Below are 16,939 nucleotides of genomic sequence, written 5' to 3'. Positions count from 1 at the left end.
AAAAATTTCCTCCTGGTCTTTCCTTCTCATACTCACACACACAAGCATCCCCTCTGAATCATCCAGGGACACGTAGGCTTCTCGCTGACTTTTCTGGAACACCCAAGTTTTTAAATTAGTAACTGTAGATTAAGGTGAGAAACCTTTTTAAAAAGTATTATAATAAAGGATAAATTATAATTCACTTGGATTCGAAAGTGCGTGGCAACAAAAATGTAGACAGCGTGGAGTAGAATTTGAAGAGATTAGGCTTCAAAATTTTTTAGCTGCAACAAAGAATAAAGAATAAAAACTAAGTGGACGACGTTCCTTGCTTTTAGAGATGTGAATTAAGTGGGTGAAGCACAAAAACAGAAATGTGGAATCATGAAATTAACTACCGAGTAAACCTTCAGGTTTATCTTAGATAAAACTTTAGAATATTCCTTTGGACTCCATGTCATCACCACCGGGCAACTCATTTCCGACCAGTTGCCCCGAATAGAGAAAGACTACCTCATAGCATAGAGATAGATAAGCCAGGAATGGTGGAGTCACAAGTCACAGAGCAGAAAATGGAAGAGTCCCATTGGGGTAAGTGTGGGGAGATATACTCTTCCAGCAACCTTCAAATCCCAGGACACCAGATCTGTACCACTGTTTCTAATCTTCTCAGTGAACCTTTACAGATAAAAATTACCCTTAATTGAATTTATTATCTTCTGAGGCACTCCATTTCATTCCCTTGGTATTCAATTTATAATTGGCTTTCAATTAAATATTTATTATTAGCTACTTTCAAACAAACATTGCTTGATTGGTTGAGCACTGTCCAACCAATTCCTCTGTCCTAAGGATAATTGAGAATATAAGCAAAGAAAATCAAAGAGCTTATTTCCTTTATCAATAACCCAGAGCATCTATTACACAGCTTCATGCAGAATAGAATCTGAACATCTTTTTTTTCTGATTGACAGGTTACATATTGGTAGTTGTTTAAAAAGGCTTTTGAAGCAAAGAAAGGATCAAATGATATGCTTCCTCATTAAGCATCCCGTGATAAGGACAATATCATAAATCATAATGGAAGTTAGAGTGTTGGTAATATTTTTGAAGCAGATTAGAATTAGGCATGCAAAAATACATTTACAGAGAATGGCCTTGGGAAGCTACCTTTTCTATGTGATTATGTTGAAAACATCCAGTGTCTTAAGAAAATATTTGCAGTTAACATTAATTCATTAACAAGGAGGTATCAAACTATCCACTTTATCTCTCTTAATTTAAAACCCCTAATGTTTATTGTTCAAAGTTGGCAGCTTCCTTCACCCTGACCTTTCTAAATGGGTTCCTTGAGGACCTACAGGTTCCAGTCATCTGGGACCAGACACCAGCATATGTAACAGATTTTTTTTTTTTTTTTTTTAGCAGAAATGCTTACCTGTCTCCTCTCAGTCAGCCATCATAAATAACTGCTCCTGGGCTGTCCTCTGAAGCATCCACAATTCATGTCCAGCTCCAGGAAATATTGAGGGATGATAAACTTTGAGAGCTCCATCTTCATCCACTCTTAAAGACTTTAGTCCTGTTTTCTGATAATCTAGAAGGCTTAGGTACCTTAGAAATTGGCAAAGTTTATTAAAGCCCAGTCTTTCCTTCTAATTCTTATTGAAATTGGAGTTAGCACTGACTAGAGGGATTTATTCAGAGCAGATTCTTCATCAGGATAAAAACAATTAATTAGAAAAGATACTCATACTTCTCCAGGGAATAGCATTATTTTCAAACTGTTTCCAAATATCAAGTGCAAGAATACAGATGCTTGAAAATAGAGCATACTATTTACTTGCTAAATTACCAATTGATGTTTGAGGGAGTATTTTTTAGGCAAAAACTATCTTTGCTTTTGAAATCAATGCTTAAAAAATCTTTTGACCATTGCTTCTGTGTTCTTATGTTCATATCTAACAGGGAGAACCTGGTGCGATGGGGTTGCCAGGATTAGAAGGATTTCCTGGTATAAAGGTAAGTGCAGGGTTAGATGTGTGATCACTGATTCAACATTCAAAAATGTTTATGGAGCACCTACTGCTGGACCAGGAACTGTTTTAGGTTTGGGGATGTATAAGGGAACAAAAGAGACAAAAATTATGTTCTAAGAAGGGGATACAGAAACTAAAAGAATAAACACAAATAACTAAATAATATTGTTGGTAAGTGCTGTGGAAAGAAAAAGTAGAGGCAGGTTAAGGGCATCAGGAGTGCGGAAGGAAAGGGTATCATTTTAAATCGGGTGGTCTGAGAAAGCAAAAACAGAGCAAAGACTTGGAAGAGGTAGGGGGCAGTTAGCCAAGCCCCCTCAAGCCAGAATGAAGAATGTTCCAGGCAAGATGAGTAAGTTCTAGAGATGTAGTGTATAACAAGGTGACACTAGGTAACCGTGCTAAACTGTACGCTTGAAACCTGCTAAGCGTTTTCACCACACACACATGCACACACACACACAGTGACCTGTGTGAGGTGATGGGGATGTGAATTAGTTTGATTGTGGTGATCATCTCACAATGTATACGTATATCAAATCATCATGTTGTACACCTTAAATATATACAACTAAAAAAATTTTTTTAAAGAAGAAAAGACAGCAGGTCTAAATGCCCTGAGACAGAGCATTCCTGGTGCATCCAAGGAGACCTGGGGAGTGAGCGAGGGGGTATGGTAGGAGATGAGGTCAGAGAGGTGGGGTGGCAGTTAGGAGCAGCCCCGCCATGTTGCGGTCAGTGCTACTCACTGACCAGTGCAGGGCCAGTGCCAGTCTGCAGACTTGTTATGGATTCTGGGGCAAGGTGAGTACAGAGATGGAGAGAAAGCATTTAAGCAACTTGTCTGGCAACTTGACTTTTGACGTTGCCATGATATCCAAACATGTGACCAGTAGACTCACCTTGGATCATGATGCATTAGAAAATAAGTAAGTAAACTGCTCCTTCACCACAGGTAGTTTGAGAAGCACTAATTAATAAAGAGGCTCACCAGCCATTGTAAGGACTTTATCCTTCACTCTGAGGGAATACAGAGCCAGCGGTGGTTTCTGTGTAGTAGAGTGATCGGGCCCACAGCTGGAGAGTGAGGATGGGGCAGGGAAGACACTGTTCCTGTAGACGGGGGAGTGATGTCGGCTCAGATAAGAGCAGAAACGGTGGCGGTCCTGAGGAGCAGATAGGTTATGGACGTGCTGTGAAGGCAGAGTGACAGGATCGATGGGATGTGGGTCTGAGAGAAGAGTCAAGGACGGCTCCATGGTGTTGACCTGAGCAACTGGCATGGCAGGGCGTCATCAACAGAAATGAGGAAAGCTACAGATAGACAATGATCCAGAGTAGAATTTTGGACATGGGACTGAGTTCGGAAGTATCTATTAGATAGCAAAGTGGGGGTATTGAGTAGGCAGTACAATATAAAGGTATGGAGTTTAAAAAAGAGTCTAAGGGAATTCCCTGGCAGTCCAGTGGTTAAGAATCCACACTTCCACTGCAGAGGGCATGGGTTCGATCCCTGGTCGGGGAACTAAAATCCCACATGCTGCGTGGTGCAGCCAAAAAATAAAAAATAATAATAATAATAAAGAGTCTACGTGGAGATACAGATTGCTTGTCTAAGCATACAGATACTGTCTGAAAGTCAGAAGGCTGGATAAGATCACCAAGAGAATGACAGTAGATTTTTTTAAAAGAGAAGAGGATCAGTCAACTATACTCCAATAAAAATTAATTTAAAAGACAAAAAATTAAAAACATAAAGAATGTTGTTTATTCACTCAAAAAAATGGAAGAGGGTCAAGGACTGAGCCCCGAGGCCCTCCAACATTAAGATCAGGAAGAAAAGGGGGAACGAGCAAGGGAGACTGAGGAGGATTGACCAGGAAAGTAGGAGAAAATGTTGGCTTCCTGGAAATCAAGCAAAGATCACGTAGCAAGAAGAGAGAGTGAAAATCTGCCTCAAGTCCTACAGATAGGTCAAGTAGGATGGGGTCGCATAGGACGGCGAAGTACTGACACTGGATTCAGCAATATAGAGGTCACGTAGCACCAGAGGAATGATTACCGTTTCACTGTGTTGGTGGGACCAATTGCTGGACTTGAATGGGTGTAAGAGAGAATGACAAAAAAAGATTTAGAGACAGCAAATACAGTTTAAACAGTGCTTAAGGAGTTTTGCTGCAAAGGGAAGTAAAGAAATGGGCTGGCAGCTGCTGGAGGAGATAGGGCAAGGTTTGCTAAAATGAACTTTAAGACCACAGAAGTAGCAGACTGTTACTGTGCTGAAGAAAGGGGAGGGGGATGATGAGATAGGAGGAGACGGGAGAATTGCTGGAATGACATCCTTAAATAGGGAAGAGGAAAGGGGACCTAGAGCATAAATGCAGGGTTTGGCTTCAGAGAGAAACATGGATAGTTCATCTGTGGTAACCATTGGGAAATCAGAGAACAGGGGTACAGATGCTGGTATGTGGGCACATGAATTGGTTGGCATCTGTAGAGGTTCTTTTCTGATTGCTTCAGTATTCTCAGAGATGGAGGAGTCCAGCTCATCATCTGAGAGTGTGGTAGGGAGAAGAGGTTGGAGATTTAAGGAGAAGGTCTTCTCAGAGAGAGGGAAAATCCAGGGACCACAGAGTATGATGGCTGAGCAGAACCCCCTAGAGCAGGGGTCTCCAACCCCCGGGCCTCGGCTTGTCCGTGGCCTGTTAGTAACCCGGCCGCACAGCAGGAGGTGAGCGGCAGGCAGGCGAACGAGCAAAGCTTCGTCTGTATTTACAGCCGCTCCGCCTGAGCTCCGCCTCCTGTCTGCATTAGGGTGAGCTGTCTAATTATTTCACTATATATTACAATGTAATAATCATAAAAATAAAGTGCACAATAAATGTAATGCGCTCAAATCATCCCAAAACCGTCCCCCCTCCACCACCCCAGTCTGTGGAAAAATTGTCTTCCACAAAACCGGTCCCAGGTGCCAAAAAGGCTGGGGACCGTTGCCCTAGAGGTTCATGGTCATGAACTGAAGTGAGATGCTGTACCACGTACATCCGCTCAGGCAAAGGCACAGACCAGGAGGGGAGCTGGCTGTAAACAAGGCTCCGGTTTTGACAAGTGAGTGCAAGAAGCAAGAATGGGCCAGGAAGCCAACAGTATACACAAGGGAGGGATTATAACAAGTGACTGTGGAATTTAAACTAGATAAATCAGGAGGAGGGGCCATCTAGGCAATGAAGGATAATGAAAAATTTGTATCATAGATGGATTAGAGATCTTGGTGACATCAAAAGTTTTGGGGGCTCAAGGTACTCAAGGGGGTGATGTAGAATGATGGAAGATGGTGGTCCAAGGTTGGAATGCATGCAGTGGAGGTTATGGAGGGATATGGTTATTGTTTTTGACAAGGTCTCCGGTATAACTATGGAAATAAGAGGCCACACCATTAGGGGAGAGTGGTTCAAAGTGTGAGACCCGATTGTTGGAAGAACCATCTTATAAGAGACGAGCCCTCTTAACATTCACCTTTATCCGATATGCAAATGCTTCCATTGAATGAAAAGCTCCAGTATATTCATTTCCAGGGTAAAAATCCTGTACTTTAAAAAGTGCACAGTGGAACTGACAAGGATTCCCTGTTTACATCCTTCACCCATTTTTCTACTAGTTGTTTTTTTTGACTGTAGCTATGCTTTATATATTAAAGATACTACTTCTATCTTATATGGTAGAGGCTTTATCCTGGTTGGTCCTTGCCTCTCATTTTTATGTTTAATCTTATTCTATATGTAAATATAACTTTTATGTGGTCAAATGTAAAACTGTTTTCCTTTATGATTTCTTATTTTGCCTTTATGCACTAAATGACTTTCGTTCTCATTCTCAAGCAAAATCAGATAATATGACTTGATTTTCTTCTAGTTCTTATTAATTCATTTTATTTTTATATACCTTACGTGGAATTTAATGGAGTATAATGCAAAGAAGGGAATCAGATTTTTTCAAAGAAATTATTCAGTTATTAGCACTATTTGTTGAATAATACAGCTCTTTCTTTACTAAAATGTTATTATAAATGTTGGTTTGTTTCTGAGGTTTCTGTTATATTGCATTGATATACTGCTTAATCTTGGGCCAGTATTCCATTATTTCAATTATTATAGCTTTATTGTATGTTGAAATACGATATTGCTAACCTCTTTATTATTCTTCTTTTATTTTTCTCTTATCCTCGAATATATTTATTATCCCAAGTGAACTTTAATATCATTTAATCAAGCCGCAATTTGTAAAAACTGCATTAATTTATAAATTAGTCTGGGTGGCAATGACACCTTTATAGCACTGTCATGCCCTCCAAGAACAAAACATCTCTCTCCATTTAATCAAGTCTTCTTTTACGTCCCTTAGGGAACTTAGGAAGTTTTTAATGTAGATTCTGCTCAACAAAAATTGCCATTTTATTACCCCATATATAATCAGAAGTATTTTTAGCCTTGTCGGCTTTATCTAAAATACCACATTGCCTTTGGAAAAAGGGTTGAGCCAGTCCACTGTTCAGAGCAATTCCAGGGCTCTTCTTATTGTCCTGAAGAGGAGAAGCTACAAAATCCCCAGTTCTAAACACATTTATTCTAATCTACATCCAATGAGACAAGTACAGCAAAAGCTTTTTAGAAGACATTCAGTGTGCTTAGCTTTTAAGTATTAGTAATGAATTACTTTTGAATATGTGGAATAAAACTGTTGACTGATTCTACCTGTAAGTATGTATGGGGTTCTGTTTAAAAGAATAGGTCACAGAAATGATACCATGAATGCTCGTTTTCATTAAGATTATTATTTGCTTTGGTTTTATGGGGGAAAAAAAGAGAAAGAGATAACTTTAGTAGGTTCCATTGGCTACAGTTTTCATTTTGTTCTTTTCCCATCTGGCCTCTAGCTTCACCCAGCTGATACAGATAACATTTATAAGTTCCAAAGAGAAGCTTTGCCAAATCCAAATTATTATTTGAGCATTAATTTCATCGGTGGAGATTTTATAGATATCATTATAAATAGTACATTTTTTCCAGGGAGATCGAGGCCCGGCAGGTCCCCCTGGAGTGGCAGGAATCTCGGTGAGTCCAGATTCTCACGTTGGTTTCACGGGCCCCGACTGTCAGAAGGGCTGGGAGCACGCGGTGACTCCTTAAACCTCCGGTTTAAAAAGCAGAAACATCCGTCCCTCTCCCACCTCAAGAATGCTCCTTTCTTTATTTTCATCTTTAAAATTTTTTCTTTGTTTTTTGTTTTCTCCCCAACTCACTTTCACATGGGAAGGGGAAGCCCAGTTACCTGTGTCAATGCATTAAGATAGCACAGCTCTGAGAAACTTGTTGGGTTTCTCTATTCCTGTCATAGTTCAAGGTTTCTTGATCCTCAAAAGGCAAAGTTCTCATCCTCAGGCATGTGCTTCAGGATCTTCTTATTAAGCTGCCATCTGCCTGAGTTTTCCCTCAGCCAGGTGTTATTAGCAGAGCTTTACTGCTGCTAATGTTTCCTCGTAAACTAGCCCTTCCAGCCTCTCAATCATTTTTGTTGCTCTCTGTGTCCAATGGTTTAATGTGTCCAATGTTTTAATCTCATCAAGGTCTTTCCAGATGAATAGGAAGTGCTCCAGGAAAGTTTAAAATCATTTCTCTGAGCCCTAGGGATCATTCTGATCTTCATTCATGAGGCTCTAACTAAAACTTTGTGGTCAGGCTTGATGAATAGGTGCCCCTGCAGGGTGGGCCAGGGTAGGAAAGTCAACGGAAACCATGTGCTTCAGTCACAGGAACATGAGGAAGATAAGAAAGGGCCCTACCATCTCCACCCAGCACCATCCAGACCCTCCTACCACCCCCCCAGCACCCCCATCCTTCAAAAGGAGGGTAGCCACTCTACTTTACTTAGTTGCTAAATCTAACGACAAAAAAATAAAAACCCATCCACACTCCGTAGCAAAGCATCCTATATGAAGGATAACATCCCCTTACTTAGCTGCTTTAGACCAAGTGAAGTATTAGTGTGATTGTAAAAGTAACATGAAAATATTTTCTTTAGCAAGCACTGCAGAATTTTTGGTACACGAAATCATTATTCTTTTTTTTTGTGTGTGTGGTACACGGGCCTCTCACTGTTGTGGCCTCTCCCGTTGCAGAGCACAGGCTCACGGACGCGCAGGTTCAGCGGCCATGGCTCACGGGCCCAGCCGCTCTGCGGCATGTGGGATCCTCCCGGACCGGGGCACGAACCCGTGTCCCCTGCATCGGCAGGCGGACTCCCAACCACTGGGCCACCAGGGAAGCCCCGAAAGCATTATTCTCGACAACTGGCTCACACTATCCCCCTCCTCCATGCCTTCCCCTGCTCACTACCACTCCTAGCAACATATTCGCAGCTGTTTGTGGAATTGCCCTGAGTCCCCTACAACCCGCCTCTCAGGGTGCCTTCACAGCCTGTTTTTGTTTCCACCTGGTATAATGAAGTGTAATGCTCCACAGCGCTCACTCAGGTGGGACTATAAATTACTCTCAGCTGTTACCCTAAACTGAGTCTACCTTCAAAGAAAACATACTAGCAACCATTGAAAGTATTGAAAAAATAAGTGACAGGATCGAAAGACGATCCAAATGAAGAATTCCACGGATATTTTGAAGGATGCAGCATGATTGAAATTAGAGGCTAGCCTGCCACTTGTTGGGATGTCTAAGATGTAATACATTTACCTAAAATGCAGCTTTCCTATCTCACCATTAAGAAGATTAACTGACAATGACAGAAATGGGGAAGGGTAAGAATTTCGCACGCTGCAAACATACAACTGGGCAGTTAAAAGTGCAACTCTCATAACTGGACCTTACTGTGGCTCGGAAAATGAAATAGTTCAAAGATTCTGGAAATAGTGACAGTTACACAACAGTGTGAATGTACTTAATACCACTGAATTGTACACATAAAATGGTTAAAATGGTAGATTTCATGTTATGTATATTTCACCACAATAAAAGACTTTTAAGGTGATGGTTCTGGTTGAAGCAGGGATGTGTCTACCTGCTCAGCACATCACAGCCCTCTGCTGAGAGCCAAGCGGCCCGGTCCTGCTCTTCCTGGAACAGAGCTGTCTGTTTCCTCCTAGTGTACTCAGGCCCTCCACGGCCCTCCCCAGGGCTCTTCCTCCCCTCCCTCCCAGGACGGCGTGTGGGCAGAGGGGGCAGCATGCCCTCCCCAGGGCCTCCGAGGTCCCTGCCAGCACTACCCGGCCTTTGGGATCTTCATCTAGAGCTCCAGGCCCAAGCACCCTGCACCCCTGAGTCCATGCCAAGACCCTTTGAGACCCTGGCTTTTTCAGCCCTAACACATCCCCCAACTCAGGTCCGTGGGATTCCAGGCGCTCCTGCTGCAGGCGGGTGATGGGAGCCCAGACGCCATCTCGGGCCTTGTGTCTGCCTCGCTTCGGTACTCAGCTGTAGCTGACCTGCCAGGCGGTGTGCTCCCAGAGTTCCATACAGCAAGTGCAGAAAAGGGCCTCCCTCTCCATTCCCTTGCAACCTACTGGGATTGCCATGGTCTCCGTCCCACACCTGCATCTCCAACCACATGAGGTTCAAGGTGCAGGCGGCGGCTCCTTCTCAAAGGCAGGATCCTTAGGCCTGGCCTGGACGCTTGGGCTCGTGTCCGCTGCCATCTCTGCTGGCCTGTCTTCCTCTCTCATCCCTCCTGTGGTCTCTCTAGCCCACGGTTTCTCCGTCCTCAGTTTTCCAGGCTGTGGTAGGCTGGGTCCTCTCCTTTCAACAAAGCGGCCTTTCAAATCAACCATGTTTCTTTCCAGGCTATCTCACTATGAACTGAAAAAGCGTCTTGTGAAAATCAAAATCTAGGAAAGACTTCTTTGACCCACTGTGCCCTCCTTCCTCCTAAAGTAAAGATCTGCCCGTCAAGAGGGGTTTCCAGAAATGAGGATACACTGGCTTCATATTTTCAAAGTGCTTATCCTTCCTCCCGTACCACACACCCATATGTGCACTGAGGGACTGCCCTGCCGTCTGCCCAGTGTAGTGTAGTTCCCGGGACTCTGGCTGGTAGGGATGCCAGGTCCGTGTAGAGCCACACCTGCAGCACAGGTGGTAAACGCACAGGTGGGGGAGGGAAGCGCATGGCCTTACTCAGTAACTTGGCTCCTAACATTTCCCCTTGGCTTCATTTCCCAGGGGAAACCAGGAGCCCCAGGCCCTCCAGGAGTTCCAGGAGAACCGGTCAGTTGCCAATTCCTGACTTAGCCGTTGTCCCTGTGTTGTACCGCATGCACTTTTAAAGCCCTTCTTGGCAGCTAATGTTTGTCTGTGGTCACGTCTACAGGGTGAGAGAGGGCCTGTTGGAGACATAGGTTTCCCTGGACCAGAAGGACCCTCAGGAAAGCCCGTAAGTCCTTTATCTATTATTTGCCAGTTTAAGAAATGTTCTAAGCATTGCCTCTTTACCTCTCTCTTCAGAAAGTCTGAGATTGGAATAAGTAGTTTCCAAGTTAGTAAGAGCGGGTCTGCAAATGGCTTTTGGGGGGTGTGGTTCTCACTGAGTGCCCAGTTCCCTGTATCTCTATGTCTTAAACCACAGTGAGAACAGTGAGGTCTTTTGTTTTAAATGTCAGGAAATTAGACTCATTATCTCTCAGGTCTAATGTCCTCAGCAGAGCTAAAACATGAAATGGCCTGCCATGTCCTGAAATATGAAGACTCGCAGATGTAACACCTGTGTGTTAAGCTAGAGAGGAAAGAAGCTCTTGTATCAGATTCCCTCCATTACCTGTGGGCCTTGGTCTTACACGTTCATAAATCACTGCTGTCAAATACATCATCCCCTCCTGTCCTAAAAGAGCTCTTGGCTACTGATATGTAATATCGATGTGACATTGTAACAACCATTCCTACTAATTCGACTCAATTCCACATATTGTCAGCTCATCCCTGCCGTTTGCTAAGGATGTGCTGGGCCCCGGGGGAGGGGATATAAAGCGGAATAGACATACCTCACTCTCGGGTGCACTTTTTGTAGAAGTCCCTGCTCCCTTTGCTTGCTTCTGCGCCGTGGGGTGGGTGGGAAGGGGATGCTGTTAGGAGAAGGGGGGCTGAAGGTGACCATGCAGCGCAGAGTTCAGGAGGCTGCTCAGAATCTGTGAGACCACAGGGTAGGGCATTTTTTTTGTTTTGTTTTGTTTTGTTTTGTTTTTTGCGGTACGCGGGCCTCTCACTGTTGTGGCCTCTCCCGCTGCGGAGCACAGGCTCCGGACGCACATGTCCAGCGGCCATGGCTCACAGGCCCAGCCGCTCCACAGCATGTGGGATCCTCCCGGACCGGGGCACGAACCCGTGTCCCCTGCATCGGCAGGCGGACTCTCAACCACTGCGCCACAGCCTCCCCAGAGAAGGCAACATGAGCGCACGGAAAGTGTGTGCAATTTAGAGTCAGGAAGAGCTGGGTTTGAGTTATGACTCAAAGGGTTTGTGAGTCACTTAAGCAACGTGACATATGGTAAGACGTCCAATGCCTGCCGTGGGAGACGCCCCATTAATATTAGTCTCATTCCCTCCCTCCCCTCCCTCCTTTTTACCAGCTCCCCACCCCAGTCCCCATAAGCCACTCACAAATGCTTGCCATCCAGTTCCCAGGGGATTATGCAAAAAGGAATCTGTTCACTCAGCAAATACTTCTTGAGCGCCTGCTACATGCCAAGCACTGGGAGGTCTCAGCTCATCGGATTTACGTTCTAGTACAGGGACACAGACAACAAACAAATAGACACACACAATTTCAGGGAGAAGATGATCTGAGCAGGGTGAAGCCCTAGAGTAGGATTTAAACAGGGCAGTCAGTAAAGGCCCACCACTTGAGCAAACCCTGCATGATGGGAGAGCCTAAGCCATGGGGAGGTCAGGAGGGCGGGGGGGCAGGGGGACCTTGTTCCAAGAAAAAGGAATGGCTAGTAAAGCCCGCTGTGTTGAAGGAAGGGAAGAAGCCCTGAAGGCAAGCGTGAGCTGAGCTAAAGGAGAGAGTGGCAAAGATACGGAGGGAGAGGCAGCCAGTGGCGGACCACGAGGGACTTCCAAGCCAGGAATGGAGGGTGGGTTTCACGTGAAGTCTGATGGAGGCCCACTGGAGCATCTGTAGCAGGGAAGGAAAATGACTGGACTGCATTTCAAGGAGTACTCTGAGTTCTGTGCGGAGGGCAGACCGTAGGGAACAGAACTCTGAAGCATCGCCATAATCCCCGTGAGAAACACAGATGGTGGGAAGAGGAGATTTAGGATGTGCTCTGAAGGCAGAGCCAGCAACACTTGCTGATGGATCAGACAGAGGCAGAGTGTGAGGAAGAGACCCGTCCAAGCTGTGGTGTGGGGTCTGAGCAACCGGGTCAGGGTGGTATGTTTGGTGAGATGGGTGGGTTTGGCAGGAAAAACTGAGTTCTCTGTTGTAAAACTTCATGTTGAAGCACTAGTAGGCATCCAAGTGGATTTCTAGTCAAGTAAGCAGTGTATATGTGCATCTGCGATTAATGGAGAGGCCAGGACTGGAGAGACTGATTTGGGTATTTCAACCTGAGCCTGGATGAGGTGGGGTCACTGCGGATTGGGAAGCGAACAGGGCTGTTAGGAGAGGAAATGGCAGAAAGACTGAGAAGGTGCAGGCAGTGCGATGTGAAGAAAACCAGGCGAAGGCGGTTTCCTGGATGTGGAGGGAGGTAAGTGTTTAAGAGAAACGAGAGGAAAACATACAGAAAAGTAACAAAGGAGCTGACGGTTCTCCCCCACGTTTGGAAATGTGCACCTCATTCTGGGGAGAGTACAGCACGGTAGGATCTTGATAAGAATGACCCCGTTGAGAGGGGACATTTGAAGATACAAAAGAGTGGCCTTAAGAGTAAGGAGAGAAGACTCCCAAGTGGAAACTGGTGTTTACAAGGAACAGGGCAGAGCCTCCTTCTCACGGGGAGGGGGCGGGCGGAAGTCCGAGTACACATGCGCACAGGTGCGTGGCTCTGGTTGCGGGGATGTGAGCGGGTCCTCTGCTGTCATTTTCTCAGTGAAGGACGGAAGTCATCAGTTGACCGTGAGGAGTGGGGTGGTGATGCTGGAGGTTTCGTGAGACAGGAAAATATGTGCAAGTACTTCTGGAAAGGAGTCAAGGCAGGAAATGCAGAAGGATGGCTGGTGATGCAGAGGGGCTGCCTGGGAGCTGCTGCCATACGTGTAGATCAGAACACCTGAGCGAGGGTAACCCTTCTTCTTCACCCACAGTCAGCTGCTCAGACGCAGGTGTGCAGCGGAGGGAAAGCTGGTTATACTTTCTGAGTTAGAAAAAAGAATAGGGTTCTTGCAGGTAAGTGAGACGAGGGGGATAGAGGTAAATCCACTGAGGCTTTTGTTTTTTTGTTTTTTGTTTTTGTGTGTGTGTGTGGTACGCGGGCCTCTCACTGCTGCGGCCTCTCCCGTTGTGGAGCACAGGCTCCGGACGCGCCGGCTCAGCGGCCATGGCTCACAGGCCCAGCCGCTCCGCGGCATGTGGGATCTTCCCGGACCGGGGCACAAACCCGCGTCCCCTGCATCGGCAGGCGGACTATCAACCACTGCGCCACCAGGGAAGCCCTCCACTGAGGTTTTTGTAAAAATTTCTGAAAGCAGAACTCACCCCCGCGCCATGGAGGACAAGTTAGTAACACCTTCACAGAAAAGAGAACACACATGAGAGTCACTGATGAATTACAAGAGGCAAAAAATTATATATAGGTTTATTCATTCTCTTGTATTGTTACCAAAAACATGAATTATATTTTTATACCAGATTTATCTTCTTTCATTCAATTAACACAGTTGTGTCTTTCACATCCTCTCCTTCATCAGCTTTATCCTTTTTTGCTTGGGTTTCTGGATGACATAAATCCTTTGAACCTGATGCTTTGGGCAACGTGGTCTTAGTTAAAGTGCTCTTGGTAATTCCCAGGCTGCTCAGGAAGGCCGAGGGACTCTGGTTGGGTTCCCAACTGTGGCAGGTGTTAGTGTGATTTACAGCAGTGAAAACACAGACTTTTCTGCAGGTGCATCCTGGCAGACTGCACTCCAGCACAATCAGAGTCTCCCAGGCTTTTCAGAGGAGAAAGTCCATGCACCTGCCTGCTGGCCAAGAAATCATTTCCTCACCTTGATCTCCCTCTTCAAATCAAATCTCAGAAACGTACCTGCTGTCTCACTCTCAGTATTTGATGTGACCCCAGGTGCTTTCCCTTCTTAACACCTCCCAGTCAGTGGTTCTCCCAAGCTTATAAATCTGCAATGAGGACTGGGCTTTATTACCACCTCCAGAACTGCCATGTAAAGTTTGGGAAACTTCCGGTTTACTAAGCAAAAGCCACTATTTAATACTCTCAGAAAACATGATTACAGATTTCTCACTGTCCTTTCATATTTTCTAACTGAAAAATAACAATCGTTCTCTAGCTGACAGTTTATTTCATAGTGGCATCTGGCTCTGGCCATGTTATGAGATTTCTCAAGCAGCAATGGAGACCATTTACTGAGAATGACTCCCTTTGCTAGGAAAATTGTTAGAAGGGAACAATAAATGCCATACACCAGCCAATCAGTGCCATGGGGAACCTTTTTATTTCTCAGAATGTACCTAATGGAATAAGTAAGGAAAGTAACCCTGTTGACTATTTACAGTGAGCTAGGCATTTTCTGTTATTTCCTTAAATCCTTAGTTTTAAGGCCATTATTTTATCCTGACTTTATAAGTGGAGAAGCTGACGCTGTTAAGGTTAAGTAAATTGCCTGAAGTAAATGGAACTTGCAAGTGACAGAGTCAGAATTTAAACTTGGGGCTGACTCTATCGATTTTGTTTTCCATTTCACCACACTGCCTCACCAAAATCTCAGTAGAAATACGATAAAGTCCTTGAAACTTTACCCTTTTGTTGCATTTCATTATGTCTGTTAATGCAGAATGAGAAATATTGATCATTTTTTGTCTTTACAGGGAATAAATGGGAAAGATGGATTACCAGGTGTGCAGGTATGGAAAATACTATTGAAAATAAATGTTCTAATGCAAAACTACATCCAGATTACCTGCCAGAGTTCCTGACCCAGCAGCTTGATGAGAAATCTTGGCACACAGTGATTTTTAGTGCTGACATTTGTTTTTCAGGGCATCATGGGTAAGCCTGGAGAGAGAGGTCCCAAAGGAGAACGGGTATGTACATTCCTACTGTGATTGTTATTTAAGTCTGTCTCCACAACTGCCCCCACGTTTGAGTTACACAGTTATGGTCGTAGACCCCCTCGAAATCTCCGCATATGAAAAGGCTAGGGTGTATGTGATCCAAGGTCTCTGCCAGGCATAAAATGGGACCATTCAGGGAAACAGCAGCAGGGCGTACGGCAGATACCCCTACCTGGTTTGCCTTTATTCACAACTAAGTCTGGCTTGCTGTTCCAGTTTGGAAGGCTTCTATCAGCCTCCTGTCTCAGACACATGTCCCTACTGTAACTATCACCCGTGTGTTCTTTACCTGAAGCAGAGTTTCTCCACCTCAGCACTGTTACTATCTGGGGCAGATAATTCTTTGTCACAGGTGCCTGTCCTGTGCTTTGTAGGATGTTTAGCAGCATCCCTGGCCTCTACCCACTAGACACTGTACAACCCACCTCCCTCCAAAAATGTCTCCTTGCAACTCCAAATGCCTCCCTGGGAACAGAGGAGTTGTCAAGACCCCCTGAGCTGGGGGAATAATACTAGGCTGAGTAAGGGGGGCTGGTGAGGAGGAAGAGAAAGACAAAGGGGAAATGAGCATATAGAGCTACTAGTAATGCCAGTTACGGCGTTCGCTTTTATGTTCATTGTTTTTGTTGTTGATGTCGTTGTTGCAGCGTCCCATTCTGTTCTCTAAGGAACCTTAGCATTTTCTGCTAGAAATGGATTCATTCCGTGGCAACAGGCTCCTTGAGCATTGTTATTCAGAGGGGTCCTAGCGAGGGCTTGCGTGTGTGTGTGTGTGCACACACACGTGCACACACGTTCTTGTGTACTGGTGTCTAGTTTACTTATTATTACCCAAATAATCCATGCTAACTGAAGGAAACACAAAAATAGAGATAATATAAAGAAAAAAGTAAAAGAAGCCTACACAAAGATAAGCACTACACAGAGATAAGCACTATTGATATTTTGGACATATTTCCATCTCACTGTTATACATCATATACACGTTTGCTTAATGCATCAGTGCAAGTGAATATATACTTTTCAAAAAATCGGTTCATACTGTTTCGTAAGTGAATTCTTTCACCTAATATATGACGACCATCTTTCCATGTCAGTAAATCTAGATCCACATGGACATTTTAGTGGCTATATGTTATTCCACTGTTTGGATATACCTTTTCCAAGGTATTTGGAAAATACCCTGCCCCCTTTTCCTGGGTATTTAGGTTCTTTCTAATTTTCATGATAAAAACCTTACTATAATGAACATCCGTGTGCCTAAACTATAAATAATTTTAATCGTGTTTATTTTGTGCATGCTCAAAGTGTGATAGTAGTTCTTTTATTTCTTTTTTTTTTAATCTTAGTCATCTCCGATATTTCTCCAAATGCAAGCTGGGTTGATATACTTGTATGAGACATATTTTTATAACCAAGACAGTAGAATTGAAATTAGGTCCAACTGTTTTTCTTCTTTCTATATGGCTTCTTCCTATATCTCTTCATTTATGATCAAATAGATCTTTGTAATTGTTCATTCATTTTTATTATTTTTTAAATCAGGAGAAATAGAATTTGTACTTCTGCAGAAGAGTCACAAATAAAAGAATAATACAGTGAAACACCGGGCAGGTGAATGCACCATTGTT

The 16,939-nt window shown here is 44.2% G+C and overlaps 1 protein-coding gene across 1 annotated transcript in view; it reads left to right on the top strand.

Annotated features, from left to right (window-relative positions):
• Positions 1 to 16,939, top strand: part of COL19A1 (collagen type XIX alpha 1 chain) — a gene marked incomplete at both ends in the record, with an annotated part of 351,791 nt that overhangs the window by 313,658 nt on the left and 21,194 nt on the right. Inside the window, 6 exons of the mRNA XM_079716663.1 lie at positions 1,951 to 2,004; positions 7,088 to 7,132; positions 10,247 to 10,291; positions 10,395 to 10,457; positions 15,063 to 15,098; positions 15,234 to 15,278. Coding sequence (XP_079572789.1) covers positions 1,951 to 2,004; positions 7,088 to 7,132; positions 10,247 to 10,291; positions 10,395 to 10,457; positions 15,063 to 15,098; positions 15,234 to 15,278 — 288 coding nt within the window. The remainder of the gene's footprint in view (positions 1 to 1,950; positions 2,005 to 7,087; positions 7,133 to 10,246; positions 10,292 to 10,394; positions 10,458 to 15,062; positions 15,099 to 15,233; positions 15,279 to 16,939) is intronic.

The sequence above is a fragment of the Hyperoodon ampullatus genome, assembly GCF_949752795.1.
Source record: "Hyperoodon ampullatus genome assembly, chromosome: 12".
Taxonomy (NCBI): domain Eukaryota; kingdom Metazoa; phylum Chordata; class Mammalia; order Artiodactyla; family Ziphiidae; genus Hyperoodon; species Hyperoodon ampullatus.
This window is presented reverse-complemented; position numbering and strand designations above follow the sequence as displayed.